The sequence below is a fragment of the Eschrichtius robustus genome, chromosome 4 (genome assembly GCF_028021215.1).
Source record: "Eschrichtius robustus isolate mEscRob2 chromosome 4, mEscRob2.pri, whole genome shotgun sequence".
Lineage (NCBI taxonomy): Eukaryota > Metazoa > Chordata > Mammalia > Artiodactyla > Eschrichtiidae > Eschrichtius > Eschrichtius robustus.
Window position 1 is genome coordinate 44,698,184 of NC_090827.1, and position 17,404 is coordinate 44,715,587.

The window sequence follows — 17,404 nt, forward strand, 5'->3', positions numbered from 1 at the left end:
ATGGTTCTTGTTCACAGAAATTCAAATTAATTGTGTCTAGTGGAATGGCGTTGATTACTATACTATGGATAGACCTCTTCTGCATTTCAAAATTTCTTATTTTCGCTCTGTGTGTGTATGTGTGTGTTTCTTACATTTCTCCTTGAACTAATTTTAACATCTTTTTGGTTTGTTTATTAGCTAATGAGTTGAATAAAAATCTTTGGAAGTTGTTAGTTTTATATTTGTATGAGAGTCATACAAATATGTCCTTTGATGGGGAGTTCTGGAGTGAGGATGGTACAGAGCAAAGTCCACAGTCCAACACAGGACATAAAGTGCGAACAAAAATGTTATTTCTGGTCAAAGGCACTGATCCTGATTCTGCTTTCTCACTGTAAAAATAAGGAGAGAGAGAGTGGAAAATAAAAATTTATTAGGAGGTAGGATCAAGATGGTGGAGTGGGAAAAGTCTGAGCTCACCTCCTCTCAGGAAGACATCAAAACTACATAAAGAGAAACCCTCTCTGAGACTGACCTGAAGATTAGCAGAATGGCTCTTCTACAACCAAGATTACAAAGAAAGAACCATGTGGAGTCTGGTAGGAGGGGAGGAGAAGAAATCTAGTCAGGACCCACACCCCTGGTGTGTGACCCAGAAGAAGAGAAGGATTTCACAGGCTCAGGGATCCTCCCTCAGGGGTGAGGGGTTTGAGCCCCACATTGGGCATACCAGCCCTGGGGTCCAGCACTGGGAATACAAGCCCCTTTAGGTGGTTTGAAGACCAGTGGGGCTTAATGGAAGCCTGTAGGAAACTGAGACTCTGCTCTTGAAGAGTATGGACTTTCACTTGTTTGTTCCCAGTCCCAGCACAGAGGCAGCAGACTGAAACATGCCTGGTGCTCTGGCCAGTCTGCTATGACTGCTCCAGTGCACCTTATCCCTGTCTGAGACAGGCTCTTACCTCAGCCCCTCCTGCTCCAACCCCACTCCTTGACAAGGCAGAAACCATCAGTGCACCTTGGGAGAAGCCAGAGCTTGCACCAGCCTCCTATTCCAGCCCTCTGGGTCCCAGCCCCACCCCTGGCCAAGGCAGAAACCACTATAGCACCAAGGAGACACTAAGCTCACTCAGGATTGTGGCCCCAGCCCCTCAGACCCTGGCCCCACCCCCTAACAGGGCAGTGACAGCTAGCACATCCCAAAAGAAATGTCCCATGATCACTTTAGATCCAGCTCTACCACTGAAGCTACTGGGCATAGGCAAACTGCATAGGGATGCTCCAACTGCTCCAACACAAAGACATGATTTCAAGACCTAGAAGGGTATGTTTTACCTAATTTCATAGAGACAAACAAACAAAATGAGAAGAAAGTCATAGAGAGTCAAACAAAATGAGAAGACACAAGAACATGTTCTAAAGCAAAGAGCAATATAAAACACTGGGATGGGGAGGAGGGAAGCCTAATGAAACAGAGATAAGTAATTTACCTGATAAAGGGTTCAAAACAATAGTCATAAAAATGTTCACCAAACTTAGGAAAAGAATAGAGGAATACAGTGAGAACTTCAACAAAGAACTAGAAAATATAAAAAAGAGCCAATTAGAACTGAAGAATACAATAACTGAAAGGAGAAATACACTAGAAGGAATTAACAGCAGATTAGGTGATACAGAGGAACACATAAACGACCTAGAAGACAGAATAGTGGAAATCACCCTATCAGAGCAGCAAAAAGAAAAAAAGTTTAATAAGGATTATTTAAGGGACCTCTAGAACAATATCAAGCATACTAACATTTGTGTTATAGGGGTCAGAGAGGAAGAGAGAGAAAAAAGGGGCAGAAAGCATATTTGATGTAATTATAGCTGAAAACATCACTAACCTGAAAAGGAAATGTATCCAGGTCCAAAAATCACAGAGAGGCCTAAAGAAGATGAACCCAAAGAGACTCACACTAAGTCATTTCATAATTAAAATGGAAAAAGTTAAAGAGTGAATGACAGAATTTAAAGACAGGAAGAGAAAAACAGAGTCACATACAAGGGAACCACGATAAATATTAGCTGACTTTTTAGCAGAAATCTTGCAAGCCAGAGGGAGTAACAAGACATACTTAAAGTGCTGAAAGGAAAGACCCTACAACCAAGAACACTCTACCCAGCAAGGTTATTATTCAGAATTGAAGGAGAGATAAAGAGTTTCCCAGACAAGCAAAAACTAAAAGAGGTTGTTACCACTAAATTGGCCTTACAAGAAATGTTAAAGTGTCTTCTTTAAGTGAAAAAGAAAAGGCTATAAAAAAAATTTTTTTTTAAGATGTGAAGAAAAGAAATCTCACTGATAAATATAAATATATAGTAAAGGCAGTGAATCAACCACTTAAATAAGCTAGTACAAAGGTTAAAAGATAAAAATTATAAAATCAACAATAACTATGATAAACACTGAAGGGATATAAATAAAGATGTAAAATATGACACCAAAACATAAAGCGTGTTGGGAGTGGAGTGAAAAATGTAAAGCTTTTAGGATGTGTTTGAACTTAAACACTATCAGTTTAAAACAACTATATGTAATTGATATATATGAACCTCATGGTAACCACAAATCAAAAATCTCCAATGGATATACAAAAAACAAAGAGAAAAGAACCCAAACATAAAACTAAAGAGAATAGTTAAACTGCAAGGGAATAGACTAAAGGAACAAGAAAAGAACAGAGAAGAATTATAAAAACAACCAGAAAACAAGTAACAATATGGCAGTAAGTACATATCTGTGAATAATTACTTTATGTAAATAGATTAAATACTCCAATCACAGGACATAGGGTGGCTGAATGGATAAGAAAACAAACCCATCTATATGCTGCCTACAAGAGACTCACTTCAGATCTAAAGACACGTTCACCTGAAAGTAAAAAGATGGAAAAAGATACTCCATGCAAATGGAAATGAAAAGAAAGCTGGGATAACGATACACATATCAGACAAAATAGACTTTAAAACAAAGTTAATAACAAAAACAAAGAAGGGCATCATATAAATGGGTCAATCCAAGAAGATATAACATTCATAAACATAAATGCACCTAGTACAAGAGCACCTACCTATATAAAGCAAATATTAACACACATAAAGGGAGAAACTGACAGAAATACAATAACAATAGAGAACTTTAATACCCCATTTACATAAATGAACAGATCATCCAGACAGAAATCAATAAGGGACACATTAAATGACACAGTAGATCAGAAGGAGTTAATAGATATCTACAAAACATTCCATTAAAAACAGCAGAAAACACATTCTTTTCAAGTGCACATAGAACATTCTCCAGGACAGATCACATGCTAGGCCACAAAAAAAAAATCTTCAATACATTTAAGAAGATTGAAATCATATCAGGCATGCATCTTTTCTGACCACAGTGGTATGAAACTAGAAATCAATTACAGGAAGGAAACTGGAAAACACACAAACATGTGGAGACTAAACAACATACTACTAAAAAAGCAATGGGTCAACAAAGAAATCAAAGAGGAAATAAAAAAAAAATACCTTGAGATGAATGAAGAAAAAAACACAACTTTCCAAAATCTATGGGACACAGCAAAAGCAGTTCTAAGAGGGAAGTTTATAGTAATTCAGGTCTAACTCAAGAAATGAGAAAAATCTTAAATAAACAACCTAACTTTCCATCTAAAGGAACTAGAAAAAGAAGTACAAAGCCCAAAGTCCACAGAAGGAAGGAAATAATAAAGATGAGAGCAGAAGTAAATAAAATAGAGACCAAAAAGAAAAAAGAAAAGCTCAGTGAAACTAAGAGCTGTTTTTTTTTAAAGATAAACAAAATTGATAAAACTGTTAGCCAGACTCATCAAGGAAAGAAGAGAAAGTCTAAATAAATAAAATTAGAAATGAAAGAGGAGAAATTACCACTGATATCACAGAAATACAATCATAAGAGAATACTATTGACAGTTATACAGCAGCAAACTGGACAACTTAGAAGAAATGGAAGAATGCCTAGAAACAGACACACTTCCAAGAATGAAGTAATGAAATTGAATCAATAATCAAAAAACTCCCAACAAATCAGAGTAGGACCAGACCAGAATTTGAGGGTTTCTATCAAACACTTAAGGAAGAGTTAATACCTATCTTTCCCAAACTATACCAAAAACTGAAGAGAAGGGAACACTTCCAAACTCATTCTATGAAGCCCTAATATCAAAACCAGACAAAGACACTACAAAAATAAATTACCAGGCCAATATTCCTGATGAACATAATGCAAAACCCTCAACAAAAATATTAGCAAACTAAATTCAACAATACATAAAAAGGATTTTTAATCATGATCAATTGAAATTCATTCCAGGGATGCAAGGATGGTTCAATATCTGCAAATCAATCAAGGTGTTACACCACACCAAAAAAGGGGAGGATAAAAGCCATATGATCATCTCATTTGACATAGAAAAAGCATTTGGCAGAACTCAACATCCATTTATGATAAAATCTCTTATCAAAGTTGGTAAAGATGAAACATACCTCAACATAATAAAGGCCATACATGACAAGCCCACAGCTGACATCAAACTCAACATTGAAAAGCTGAAAACTTTTCCTCTAAGATCAGGAATAAGACAAGCATTCCCACTCTCATCACTTCTATTTAACATAGTATTGGGAGTCATGGAGAGGGGCAAAGTGGGTGAAGGGGAATCATGGGTACAAACTACTAGGTATAAAATAAGTTACAAGGATGTAATGCACAGCACTGGGAATACTCAATATTTTATAATAACTTTGTATGGAGCATAATCTATAAAAACATTGAATTATTATGTTGTACATCTGCAACTGTAAGTCTACTATACTTCAATTTTTAAAATGTCCTTTAATGGGATTTAGATCTAGGGTACAGTCAAGATAGGGAGATATTGAGGTCCAGTGGTAGCTGAAGACAGGAACTGGACGAAATGACCAGAAAGAGTGTGTCTATGAGAAAAGAAATGTCAAAAAGATCCAGAAAACTCTGACAAGTCAGAGAACCACCAGAAGAACAAGGACACTGGGAAGACTTGTCTAGAAAGACAGATGAAGGACCAAAAGAAAGTAAGTGGCTTTCTGAAGTCAAGGTGAGACCAAGTGTCCAGGGCATGGTGCACAAAGACACAAAGCAATACAATTAAATTAAGAACTGAAAAAGATCCAACGCATTTGGCAACAATGGGATCTTTTATGTCTCTGGAAAGGGTAGTTTCGGTGGAGTGACTTCAGTGGAACACATTTTACAGCAGGCTAAGAAATGAAAGTAAAGACACAGCAACCAGAGTGTAGACAACAATTTTTAAGAAGTTTGTTTGTGAAGGAAAAGAGACAGTGAGTGAAGGGAGACATCTATGCTTTTCAAGATGGGAAATACTGATGGGAAAAGCCAGTAGAGAGGAACTGTTGACCATTTGGGAAAGGGAAGTGAATGGTCAAAATGAATGTCCTTGATGCTGTGAGAGGGGACAGGTGCTGTCTGAGGATTATTTGTAGCTGGTCCTCAACAAGATAAATACAAAGAAATTAACAGTAAGCATTTAGAAAATTTTATAGCAACATGAGAGAATAATCTTATGTCTCCATAATACAGTAATAGTTTTTAAAAACTGGGGCTTGCATTTTGTATGCCTTTGATTTTTTCTCCCAGTAATTTATATTTACTGGATTTTACAAAAGTATCAGTCACAACAGATTGGAAATTTCAAAAAACACAAACCCTGGTCCTTAACCACAATTGGTTTGAGAAGTTCTAGAAAACAGGTAGAGTTTACAGAGGAGGAAAATCATCTATTCCACTGCAACAGTAAGAAAGAGGTAAGAATTGGCCTTATTCTTAAAATTGGGCTCCTCAAAGTTACTTTGAGGGAGTATCATTCTTTTGGATGGTAATATGAAATATGTGTAAACATTTAAGATAGATATGTCCTTGGACATGATAATCCAGTTACATTTATCATAAGGAAGTAGTTGGGTGTGTTCACTACAGCATTTTTATAATAGTAGACTGTTCAATAATTAAATTAGCATAAATGGGGATGAGTGAGATAAATGATGTTATACATATGCATACTAGAAATGCTAATATATGTGTATATTCACTGACATGAATCATTTATACAGTATATTGGTTTTAAAATGAGATAACGAAATAGCATACATAAATTATTCAATAGTGTAAGATTGGTGACTGCATTCTCTGAGGTTCATGGAAAAGTGTTTTTCAAAAATATCAAGTTACTTATCTCTGCAAGATATAAGATTTTTGCTTACTATTTTGTTTTTCATAAATTGTATATATATTCTACAATCATATATCATTTTATAATCAGGGAAAAAGACAATAAAACTATTCTCATTTTGGAGTAAAATGGGTGGTACATAGAAAACATGGTTTGGTTATAGGATTTTTAGTAAATAGAGAGTGATAACTTCCAGAAGCTAGTCTTAAAGCTCTTTTTATTAAACAGCTTCCCTTCATCAGAAGCAGTCTCTGAAACATTACTCTAGCCTCATCTCATATCATTTCATGTGTACTCTGACATGTGCTAAAAATTGGATTCTTCACTTTTTTTCAGGTGAATAAGATGTGGCCTTCTCAAGCTTGCCATGCTAATGTTAACATTATTCTGCCAGAAACCTTATGTTTCTCATCTGAAGGGAACAATATTACAAAATTATCTTCTAGTGTAGAAGTTCCTAAAGACTTTGATCTCTGGGGTATTGTTGTAGATCTGAAGTGTTTCATTGGTCTGCAGATCTGGGAATTGTTTTTCTACTCATGTCCTCTAGGCCTGAAAGAAAGTCTTGACTGCTCAAAATAATAAAAATAAGTGATCATACGAGAGAAGTGAAAATAGAAAAAAGTGAAAATAGAAAAAAAACCTATCTGTTCCATCTGTACATGCACTAATATTAGTGGATTACTAACAGTGAGAGTTGTCAAGGGCAGATTTTTGAGGAGTTTGGAGGGCACTGGATCAGGGTGGCTGTGGGGAGGAGGAGAGGAGACCCAGGGCACCAATCAGTTCTTAGCAGGTGTGAGTTCTGTAGACACTGCACTAGATACCAAATGCTGAATGCATTCCATGAAGTGTGTGTCAACCGAGTTGGTATCCTGGGGAGGGGGGGATTTAAATAAAGATAATACTTACCAATTATGTGATACCTGACGGCTCCGTTATTGCCAGCATCCATATCAGAGGCCAAAACAGTGTAGACAAGCCCTGGCTCTTGGTTTTCCAGAACCTCAATGTCATGCCTGGGGACAATAATCTCCGGTGCATGATCAATGTCATGCCTGGGGACAATAATCTCCGGTGCATGATCGTTTTCATCTCCCACAGTGCAGAGAATTGTTGTAGTCCCAGACAGAGCAGGGGCTCCCCCATCACGTACAAGTACTGACAAGGAACAAAAGACGGCACAGATGGTGGCCATTAATTCATACCTAAAATATGCTGCCCTAACCAGACAGCAACAGACCAAATTAACCGGGTAGCATTGGGGCAATAATATTTTATTTAAAGACAACTTACTGAAATGTAAAATTTCACCTCTCAATGGCCTGCTGCCTATTTTTGTTTTTGTTTGTTTAGCACAGTCAAGAGGTCCCTTACCTTGAAGGGTGAGGACTTCCTGAACTTCTCTGTCAAGTGTGGTGGTTGTCACCACCTCCCCAGTGTCAGAATTTATCTCGAACAACCCGAATAAAGCGCCTGGCATGATTTCAAACTGAAGCTTAGAATTGATTCCTAAAGGAAAATATAGAGGAAAAACTCAGCCATTATCCCCTTGGAATCCATCTGTCTCTTCTCCTTTTTCCTATGAACAATTAAGGCCATAGATAAAAAAGGCAAGACACGTAACCTTCAAATTAAAGTCAGAAACAAAAACAAAAATTTAAAACAACTCTTTTGGCTGTTCTTGCTAAATAAAAGCCTTCAGGGCTGAAATGCTGGATTTTCAAAAATCCTTCCCACAGTGAATGCTTAAGATTTTCTCCCTCCCATAAAAAATTTCTTATGAGTGTGCAACCCTACAACATATTCCTAATTACTCCTGCTAACACCCGATTGTGATTTAATGGCATCATTATAAGCTTGTAGGGCAAATGACAAGTTTTGTAGGTGGACCCTCTGTTTAAAAGCTTGTGCCCAAAGAGCTTCAAGATTGAGGAAGAGTAACACATGAAGATCACCCTCCTCCCCACAAATATATCAGAAATACATCTACATGTGGAACAACTCCTACAGAACACCTACTGAACGCTGGCAGAAGACCTTAGACCTCCCAAAAGGCAAGAAACTCCACACGTACCTGGGTAGGGCAAAAGAAAAAAAAAACAAAAAAACACAGAGACAAAAGACTAGGGACAGGACCTGCACCAGTGGGAGAGAGCTGTGAAGGAGGAAAGTTCTCCACACACTAGGAAGACCCTTCGTGGGCAGAGACTGTGGGTGGCAGAGGGGGGAAAGCTTTGGAGCCATGGAGGAGAGCACAGCAACAGGGGTGCGGAGGTCAAAGTGGAGAGATTCCTGCACAGAGGATCAGTGCCAACCAGCACTCACCAGCCCGAGAGGCTTGTCTGCTCACCTGCCAGGGCGGGGGCTAGGAGCTGAGGCTCGGGCTTCGGAGGTTGGATCCCAGGGAGAGGACTGGGGTTGGCTGCGTGAACACAGCCTGAAGGAGGCTAGTGCATCACAGCTAGCTTGGAGGGAGTCCAGGAAAAAGTCTGGAGCTGCCGATGAGGCAAGAGACATTTTCTTGCCTCTGTGTTTCCTGGTGTGTGAGGAGAGGGGATTAAGAGCACCGCTTAAAGGAGCTCCAGAGACGGGCATGAGCCACGGCAATCAGCGCGGACCCCAGAGACGGGCATGAGACGCTAAGGCTGCTGCTGCCGCCACCAAGAAGCCTGTGTGCAAGCACAGGTCACTATCCACACTTCCCCTCCCAGGAATCTGTGCAACCCGCCACTGCAGGGTCCCGTGATCCAGGGACAACTTCTCTGGGAGAACACATGGCACACCTCAGGCTGGTGAAACGTCATGCCGGCCTCTGCCACCTCAAGCTTGCCCCAAACTCCATACCACTCCCTCCCCCAGGCCAGAGTGAGCCAGAGCGCCTGAAGCAGATGCTCCCTTAACCCCGTCCTGTGTGAGCAAAGAACAGACACCCTCAGGCGACCTACACGCAGAGGCAGGGTCAAATCTAAAGCTGAATCCCAGGAGCTGAGAGAACAAAGAAGAGAAAGGGAAATTTCTCCCAGCAGCCCCAGGAGCAGTGGAATAAATCTACACAATCAACTTGATGTACCCTGCATCTGTGGAATACCTGAATAGACAACGAATCATCCCAAATTGAGGAGGTGGACTTTGGGAGCAACAATATATATATCCTTTTCCCTTTTTCTTTCTTTGTAAGTGTGTATGTGTATGCTTCCATGAGTGATTTTGTCTGTATAGCTTTGCTTTTACCATTTGTCCTAGGGTTCTGTGTGTCCGTTTTTGTTTTTGTTTTCTTTTTAGTATAGTTTTTAGTGTTTGGTATCATTGGTGGTCTTGTTTTTTGGTTTAGTTGCTCTCTTCTTTTTTCTTTTTTTTTTTTAAATTACTTTAAAAAATTTTTTTAATAATTATTTTGTATTTTAATAACTTTATTTCATTTTATTTTCTTTCTCTTTCTGTCTTTCTTTCTTTCATTTTTCTCCCTTTTATTCTGAGCCATGTGTATGACAGGCTCTTGGTGCTCCAGCCAGGAGTCAGGGCTGTGCCTCAAAGGTGGGAGAGCCAAGTTCAGGACACTGGTCCACAAAAGACCTCCCAGCTCCACGTAATATCAAATGGTGAAAATATTCCAGAGATCGCCATCTCAATGCCAAGACCCATCTCCACTAAACAATCAACAAGCTCCAGTGCTGGACACCCTATGCCAAACAACTACCAAGACAGGAACACAACCCTACCCATTAGCAGAGAGGCTGCCTAAAATCATAATAAGGCCACACACACCCCAAAACACACCACCAGACGTGGAACTGCTCACCAGAAAGACAAGATCCAGCCTCATCCACCAGAACACGGGCACTAGTCCCCTCCACCAGGAAGCCTACACAACCAACTGAACCAATCTTAGCCACCAAAAACAATGGGAACTACAAAATTGCAGCCTGCAAAAAGGAGACCCCAAACACAGTAAGTTAAGAAAAATGAGAAGACAAAGAAACACACAGCAGATGAAGGAGCAATGTAAAAACCCACCACACCTAACAAATGAAGAGGAAATAGGCAGTCTACCTGAAAAAGAATTCAGAATAATGATAGTAAAGATGATCCAAAATCTTGGAAATAGAATGGAGAAAATACAAGAAATGTTTAACAAGGACCTAGAAGAACTAAGGAGAAAACAAACACTGAAGAACAACACAATAAATGAAATTAAAACTTCTCTGGAAGGGATCAATAGCAGAATAACTGAAGCAGAAGAACGGATAACTAACCTGGAAGATAAAATAGTGGAAATAACTACTGCAGAGCAGAATAAAGAAAAAACAATTAAAAGAATTGAGGACAGTCTCAGAGACTTCTGGGACAACATTAAACACACCAACATTTGAATTATAGGGGCCCCAGAAGAAGAAGAGAAAAAAAAAGGGACTGAGAAAATATTTGAGGGATTATAGTTAAAATTTTCCCTAATATGGGAAAGGATATAGTTAATCAAGTCCAGGAAGCACAGAGAGTCTGATACAGGATAAATCCAAGAGAAACGCCAAGACACATATTAATCAAACTATCAAAAATTAAATACAAAGAAAAAATATTAAAAACAGCAAGGGAAAATCAATGAAAAACATACAAGGGAATCCCCATAAAGTTAACAGCTGAACTTTCAGTAGAAACTCTGCAAGCCAGAAGGGAGTGGCAGGACACATTTCAAGTGATGAAGGGGAAAAGCCTACAACCAAGATTACTCTACACAGCAAGGATCTCATTCAGATTTGATGGAGAAATTAAAAGCTTTACAGACAAGCAAAAGCTAAGAGAATTCAGCACCACAAGACCAGCTTAACAACAAATGCTAAAGGAACTTCTCTAGGCAGGAAAAACAAGAGAAGGAAAAGACCTACAGTAACAAACCCAAAACAATTAAGATAATGGTAATAGGAAATACATATCAATAATTACCTTAAAAGTAAAAGATTAAATGCTCCAACCAAAAAACATAGACTGGCTGAAATGATACAAAAACAAGACCCATAGATATGCTGTTTACAAGAAACCCACTACAGACCTAGGGACACATACAGACTGAAAGTGAGGGGATGGAAAAAGATATTCCATGCAAATGGAAACCAAAAGAAAGCTGGAGTAGCAATTCTCATATCAGACAGAAAAGACTTTAAAACAAAGAATATTACAAGTGGCAAAGAAGGACACTACATAATGATCAAGGGATCAATCCAAGAAGAAGAAATCCAAGAAGAAGAAATGTTATACATTTACAATTTATAACAATTGTAAATATTTATGCACCCAACATAGGAGCACCTCAATACATAAGGCAAATAGTAACAGCCATAAAAGGGGAAATCGACAGTAACACATTCATAGTAGGGGACTTTAACACCCTCTTTCACCAATGGACAGATCATCCAACATGAAAATAAATAAGGACACACAAGCTTTAAATGATACATTAAACAAGATGGAATTAATTGATATTTATAGGACAGTCCACCCAAAAACAACAGAATACACTTTCTTCTCAAGTGTTCATGGCACACTCTCCAGGATAGATCATATCTTGGGTCACAAGTCAAGCCCTGGTAAATTTAAGAAAATTGAAATCATACAAAGTATCTTTTCCGACCATAACGCTATGAGAATAGATATCAATTACAGGAAAAAATCTGTAAGAAAAAAACAAACAAATGGAGGCTAATCAATACACTACTTAATACCCAAGAGATCACTGAAGAAATCAAAGAGGAAATCAAAAAATACCTAGAAACAAATGACAATGAAAACACGACGACCCAAAACCTATGGGATGAAGCAAAATCAGTTCTAAGAGGGAAGTTTATAGCAATACCATCCTACCTTAAGAAACAAGAAACATCTCAAATAAACAACCTAACCTTACACCTACAGCAATTAGAGACAGAAGAAAAAAAAAAAAAACCCAAAGTTAGCAGAAGGAAAGTAATCATAAAGATCAGATCAGAAATAAATGAAAAAGAAAGGAAGGAAACTATAGCAAAGATCAATAAAACTAAAAGCTGGTTCTTTGGGAAGATAAAAAAATTAATAAACCAGTAGCCAGACTCATCACGAAAAAAAGGGAGAAGACTCAAATCAATAGAATTAGAAATGAAAAAGGAGAAGTAACAACTGACACTGCAAAAATACAAAGAGTCATGAGAGATTACTACAAGCAACTATATGCCAATAAAATGGACAACCTGGAAGAAATGGGCAAATTCTCAGAAATGCACAACCTTCCAAGACTGAACCAGGAAGAAATAGAAAATATGAACAGACCAATCACAAGCACTGAAATTGAAACTGTGAATAAAAATCTTCCAACAAACAAAAGTCCAGGACCAGATAGCTTCACAGGTGAATTCTATCAAACATTTAGAGAAGAGCTAACACCTATCCTTCTCAAACTCTACCAAAATATAGCAGAGGGAGGAACACTCCCAAACACATTCTACGAGGCCAACATCACCCTGATACCAAAGCCAGACAAAGATGTCACAAAGAAAGAAAACTAGAGGCCAATATCACTGATAAACATGGATGCAAATATCCTCAACAAAATACTGGGAAACAGAATCTAACAGGACATTAAAAGGATCATACACCACGATGAAGTGGGAATTATCCCAAAAATGCAAGGATTCTTCAATATATGCAAATCAATCAATGTGAAACACCATATTAACAAATTGAAGGAGAAAAAAACATATGATCATCTCAATAGATGCAGAGAAAGCTTTCGACAAAATTCAACACCCATTTATGACAAAAACCCTCCAGAACGTAGGCATAGAGGGAACTTTCCTCAACATAATAAAGGCCATATAGGACAAACCCACAGCCAACATCGTCCTCAACGGTGAAAAACTGAAAACATTTCCACTAATATTAGGAAAAAGACAAGGTTGCCCACTCTCACCACTATTATTCAACATAGTTTTGGAAGTTTTAGCCACAGCAATCGGAGAAGAAAAAGAAATAAAAGGAATCCAAATCGGAAAAGAAGAAGTAAAACTGTCACTGTTTGCAGATGACATGATACTACACATAGAGAATCCTAAACGTGCTACCAGAAAACTACTAGAGCTAATCAATGAATTTGGTAAAGTAGCAAGATACAAAATTAATGCAAAGAAATCTCTTGCATTCCTATATACTAATGATGAAAAATCTGAAAGTGAAATTAAGAAAACGCTCCCATTTACCACTGAAACAAAAAGAATAAATTATCTAGGAATAAACGTACCTAAGTAGACAAAATACCTGTATGCAGAAAATTATAAGACACTGATGAAAGAAATTAAACATGATACAAATAGATGGAGAGATATACCATGTTCTCAGATTGGAAGAATCAACATTGCAAAAATGACTCTACTACCCAAAGCAATCTACAGATTCAATGCAATCCCTATCAAACTACCACTGGCATTTTTCACAGAACTAGAACAAAAAATCTCACAATTTGTATGGAAACACAAAAGACCCCGAATAGCCAAAGCAATCTTGAGAAAGAAAAACGGAGCTGGAGAAATCAGGCTCCTGGACTTCAGACTATACTACAAAGCTACAGTAATCAACACAGTAGGGTACTGGTACAAAAACAGAAATATAGATCAATAGAACAGGATAGAAATCCCAGAGATAAACCCATGCACATATGGTCACCTTATCTTTGAAAAAGGAGGCAAGAATATACTGTGGAGGAAAGACAGCCTCTTCAATAAGTGGTGCTGGGAAAACTGGACAGCTACATGTAAAAGAATGAAATTAGAACACTCCTTAACACCATACACAAAAATAAACTCAAAATGGATTAAAGACCTAAACGTAAGGCAAGACACTATTAAACTCTTAGAGGAAAACATAGGCAGAACACTCCATGACATAAATCACAGCAAGATCCTTTGTGACCTACCTCCTAGAGAAATGGAAATAAAAACAAAAATAAACAAATGGGGCCTAATGAAGCTTAACAGCTTTTGCTCAGCAAAGGAAACCATAAAGAAGACCAAAAGACAACCCTCAGAATGGGAGAAAATATTTGCAAATGAAGCAACTCACAAAGGATTAATCTTCAAAATTTACAAGCAGGTCATGCAGCTCAATATCAAAAAAACAAGCAACCCAATCCAAAAATGGGCAGAAGACCTAAATAGACATTTCTCCAAAGAAGATATACAGATTGCCAACAAACACATGAAAGAATGCTCAACATCATTATTCATTAGAGAAATGCAAATCAAAACTACAATGAGATATCATCTCACACCAGTTAGAATGGCCATCATCAAAAAAATCTACAAACAATAAATGCTGAAGAGGGTTTGGAGAAAAGGGAACCCTCTTGCACTGTTGGTGGGAATGTAAATTGATACAGCCACTATGGAGAACAGTATGGAGGTTCCTTAAAAAATTAAAAATAGAACTACCATACGACCCAGCAATCCCACTACTGGGCATATACCCTGAGAAAACTATAATTCAAAGAGTCATGTACCACAATGTTCTTTGCAGCTCTATTTACAATAGCCAGGACATGGAAGCAACCTAAGTGTCCATCAACAGATGAATGGATTAAGAAGATGTCGCACATATATAGAATAGAATATTACTCAGCCATAGAAAGAAACGAAACTGAGTTATTTGTAGTGAGGTGGATGGACCTAGAGTCTGTGATACAGGGTGAAGTAAGTCAGAAAGAGAAAAATAAATACCGTATGCTAACACATATCTATGGAATCTTAGAAAAAAAATGTTCATGAAGAACCTAGGGGCAAGACGGGAATAGAGACGCAGACCTACTAGAGAATGGACTTGAGGATATGGGGAGGGGGAAGGGTAAGCTGGCACAAAGTGAGAGAGTGGCATGGACATATATATACACTACCAAATGTAAAACTGATAGCTAGTGGGAAGCAGCCGCATAGCACAGGGAGATCAGCTCGGTGTTTTGTGACCACCTAGAGGGGTGGGATAGGGAGGGTGGGAGGGAGGGAGTTGCAAGAGGGAAGGGATATGGGGACATATGTATATGTATAACTGATTCACTTTGTTATAAAGCAGAAACTAACACACCATTGTAAAGCAATTATACTCCAATAAAGATGTTAAAATAAATAAATAAACACAAGCAAACAAACAAAAAAGCTTGTGCCCAGTTATGTTACTCTGTTCATTCTCCAGCACAGGAGGTGAGCATGTAGAATCGCTCATGTGTGTATTTTTGGTTCATTTTGTTTTCTACTTAGCATTCAGTCTGTTATCTGGAGTGAGAAATGTGGTACCACGTTATTCTGCATTTTGGAAATAATTCTTCCTATATTTCTGAGGTTTCATTTCCCGTCTGAGAAAAGTGTCACATCATTTCCATCATTGGGTGCGAAGATCTCTCATACCATTAACTTGAACGAGTTTATCCCATGACATTGTAGCTTATTTGCACTTCACACAAGTTCCTTTCATTCATTTTCCTATTTTCTCTTTTTCACTGACAAGAATCTAGGTACAGACGTAGTACTTAGCATATATGATTTACACTTTAATAAATGATGAAATACTCTTCTTTGGACTTAACAAAAAACTTCAATTACACATTTCCATCTTGCCTGTCTTAAAAAATAAATTTTCATCTGCTGTGATCTAGTAGATACAATATAGAACTGAGTGCTGGAAAAAGTGGAATATAATGCTAGTTTTATACAAGAATAAATATACGTGACTTCTTACTATGTCACTTGAAAGAGAAAGGATATTTGGGATTATCTGTAGGCATTTTAGTAACCTTGAAAAAAAGTCTAATAAGGCAGGATCAAAATATTTGATATGGTATAATCAGAGGTCACCAGAAAATTTATTATGTCATTAGGCATATTATTACATTAATGATTATTTAATACTCATAGTGATTACTTTGATCTCATAATGATCTTAATCTCTTTGGTCAAGACAGAATTTTTAATAATTCCAGATTGATAAAGTTTGTTATTCCTATCTCATCCTACATTATGAAAATGGGGACTATACCAACTTAGACCTACTTTGTTCCTCAAATATTTGGTGAGCATAACTAGGTGCCAAGCACAGTATTGTTTGCCAAAGAGAGAGTGGTGAATCCAACAGGTATGGCCCCTACCTGCAGGGAGCTTTCATGGAGAACAGCATCTTTTAATTCTTGGACCCTTAATTTTTCAATAATCCACTCATTTATAATATGTTATTACACATTATACATATTATATATTACATATTATATATTATACAGTTTAAACTCCTAACACTTGTCAAATCTAGAAAACGTCTTCACATGCTTAAACATAAACTCAAATCTTTTTGGTTTCCCTTCCTCCTATTGGTCTACTTATTCTCTAATGTGCTTTACCTTTGTATCCAATACTTTCCTGATGTTTTAGGAACTTTCAGATTTTATCATTTCTATTATTCTATATAGCTTTGATCCCTAAGGTAACAATCTACTCACCTTCAATCCTCCTAGTATATTATTAAGAATAAATGAGATCTTTATTTACAACTGTAGTTTGCACATATATGATTTCACACTCTAAACTTCACACCCTTCACAACTTAAATAATGTGAGCTAAATTTAAAGTATTATACTATGGCTCTTTTAGAATTCAATTAGTGCCTTGCTTCTTCCTCCTCACACACTTATAATCCTCCAGATCAAACACAACATCATCAAACTTGAGAACCAAGAAAATAAATGTAAAATAGAGACTATTGAGTCTAATTCCATCACCTTACTGAGAAAATTGGAAATCTGGATCTGAAGATATTCAGTGATACACTTACAACACACCAAAGGATGTGTGTGTGTGTGTGTGTGTGTGTGTGTGTGTGTGTGTACATATACATATATCTGTTCTTAGACCTCAAGACCTACAGCCTTATGACTTCTTGCTTTCTCCTACTCTAGGATACCCCTCTTCAGTTCATTTCTTTTCCTCTTCAGTCCAGCCCCATGAATTAACACTTTGGCAACCTTGCAAATTTCCTCAGATACTGTGGCTTTTTACCAAAGAAGGCCAGCAAAACCTCAGTCCAGATTCATTCCAGCCATCTGTCTGTCCTCCTG

General features: G+C 37.6%; 1 protein-coding gene across 1 annotated transcript in view; it reads right to left on the reverse strand.

The window, feature by feature from the left end:
- DCHS2 (dachsous cadherin-related 2) overlaps positions 1-17,404 on the reverse strand; it is a 298,713-nt gene that overhangs the window by 71,784 nt on the left and 209,525 nt on the right. Inside the window, exons 11-13 of the mRNA XM_068542087.1 lie at positions 7,665-7,799; positions 7,346-7,448; positions 7,200-7,306 (exon numbers count right to left, since the gene is read on the reverse strand). Of these exons, the coding sequence (XP_068398188.1) occupies positions 7,200-7,306; positions 7,346-7,448; positions 7,665-7,799 (345 nt within the window). The remainder of the gene's footprint in view (positions 1-7,199; positions 7,307-7,345; positions 7,449-7,664; positions 7,800-17,404) is intronic.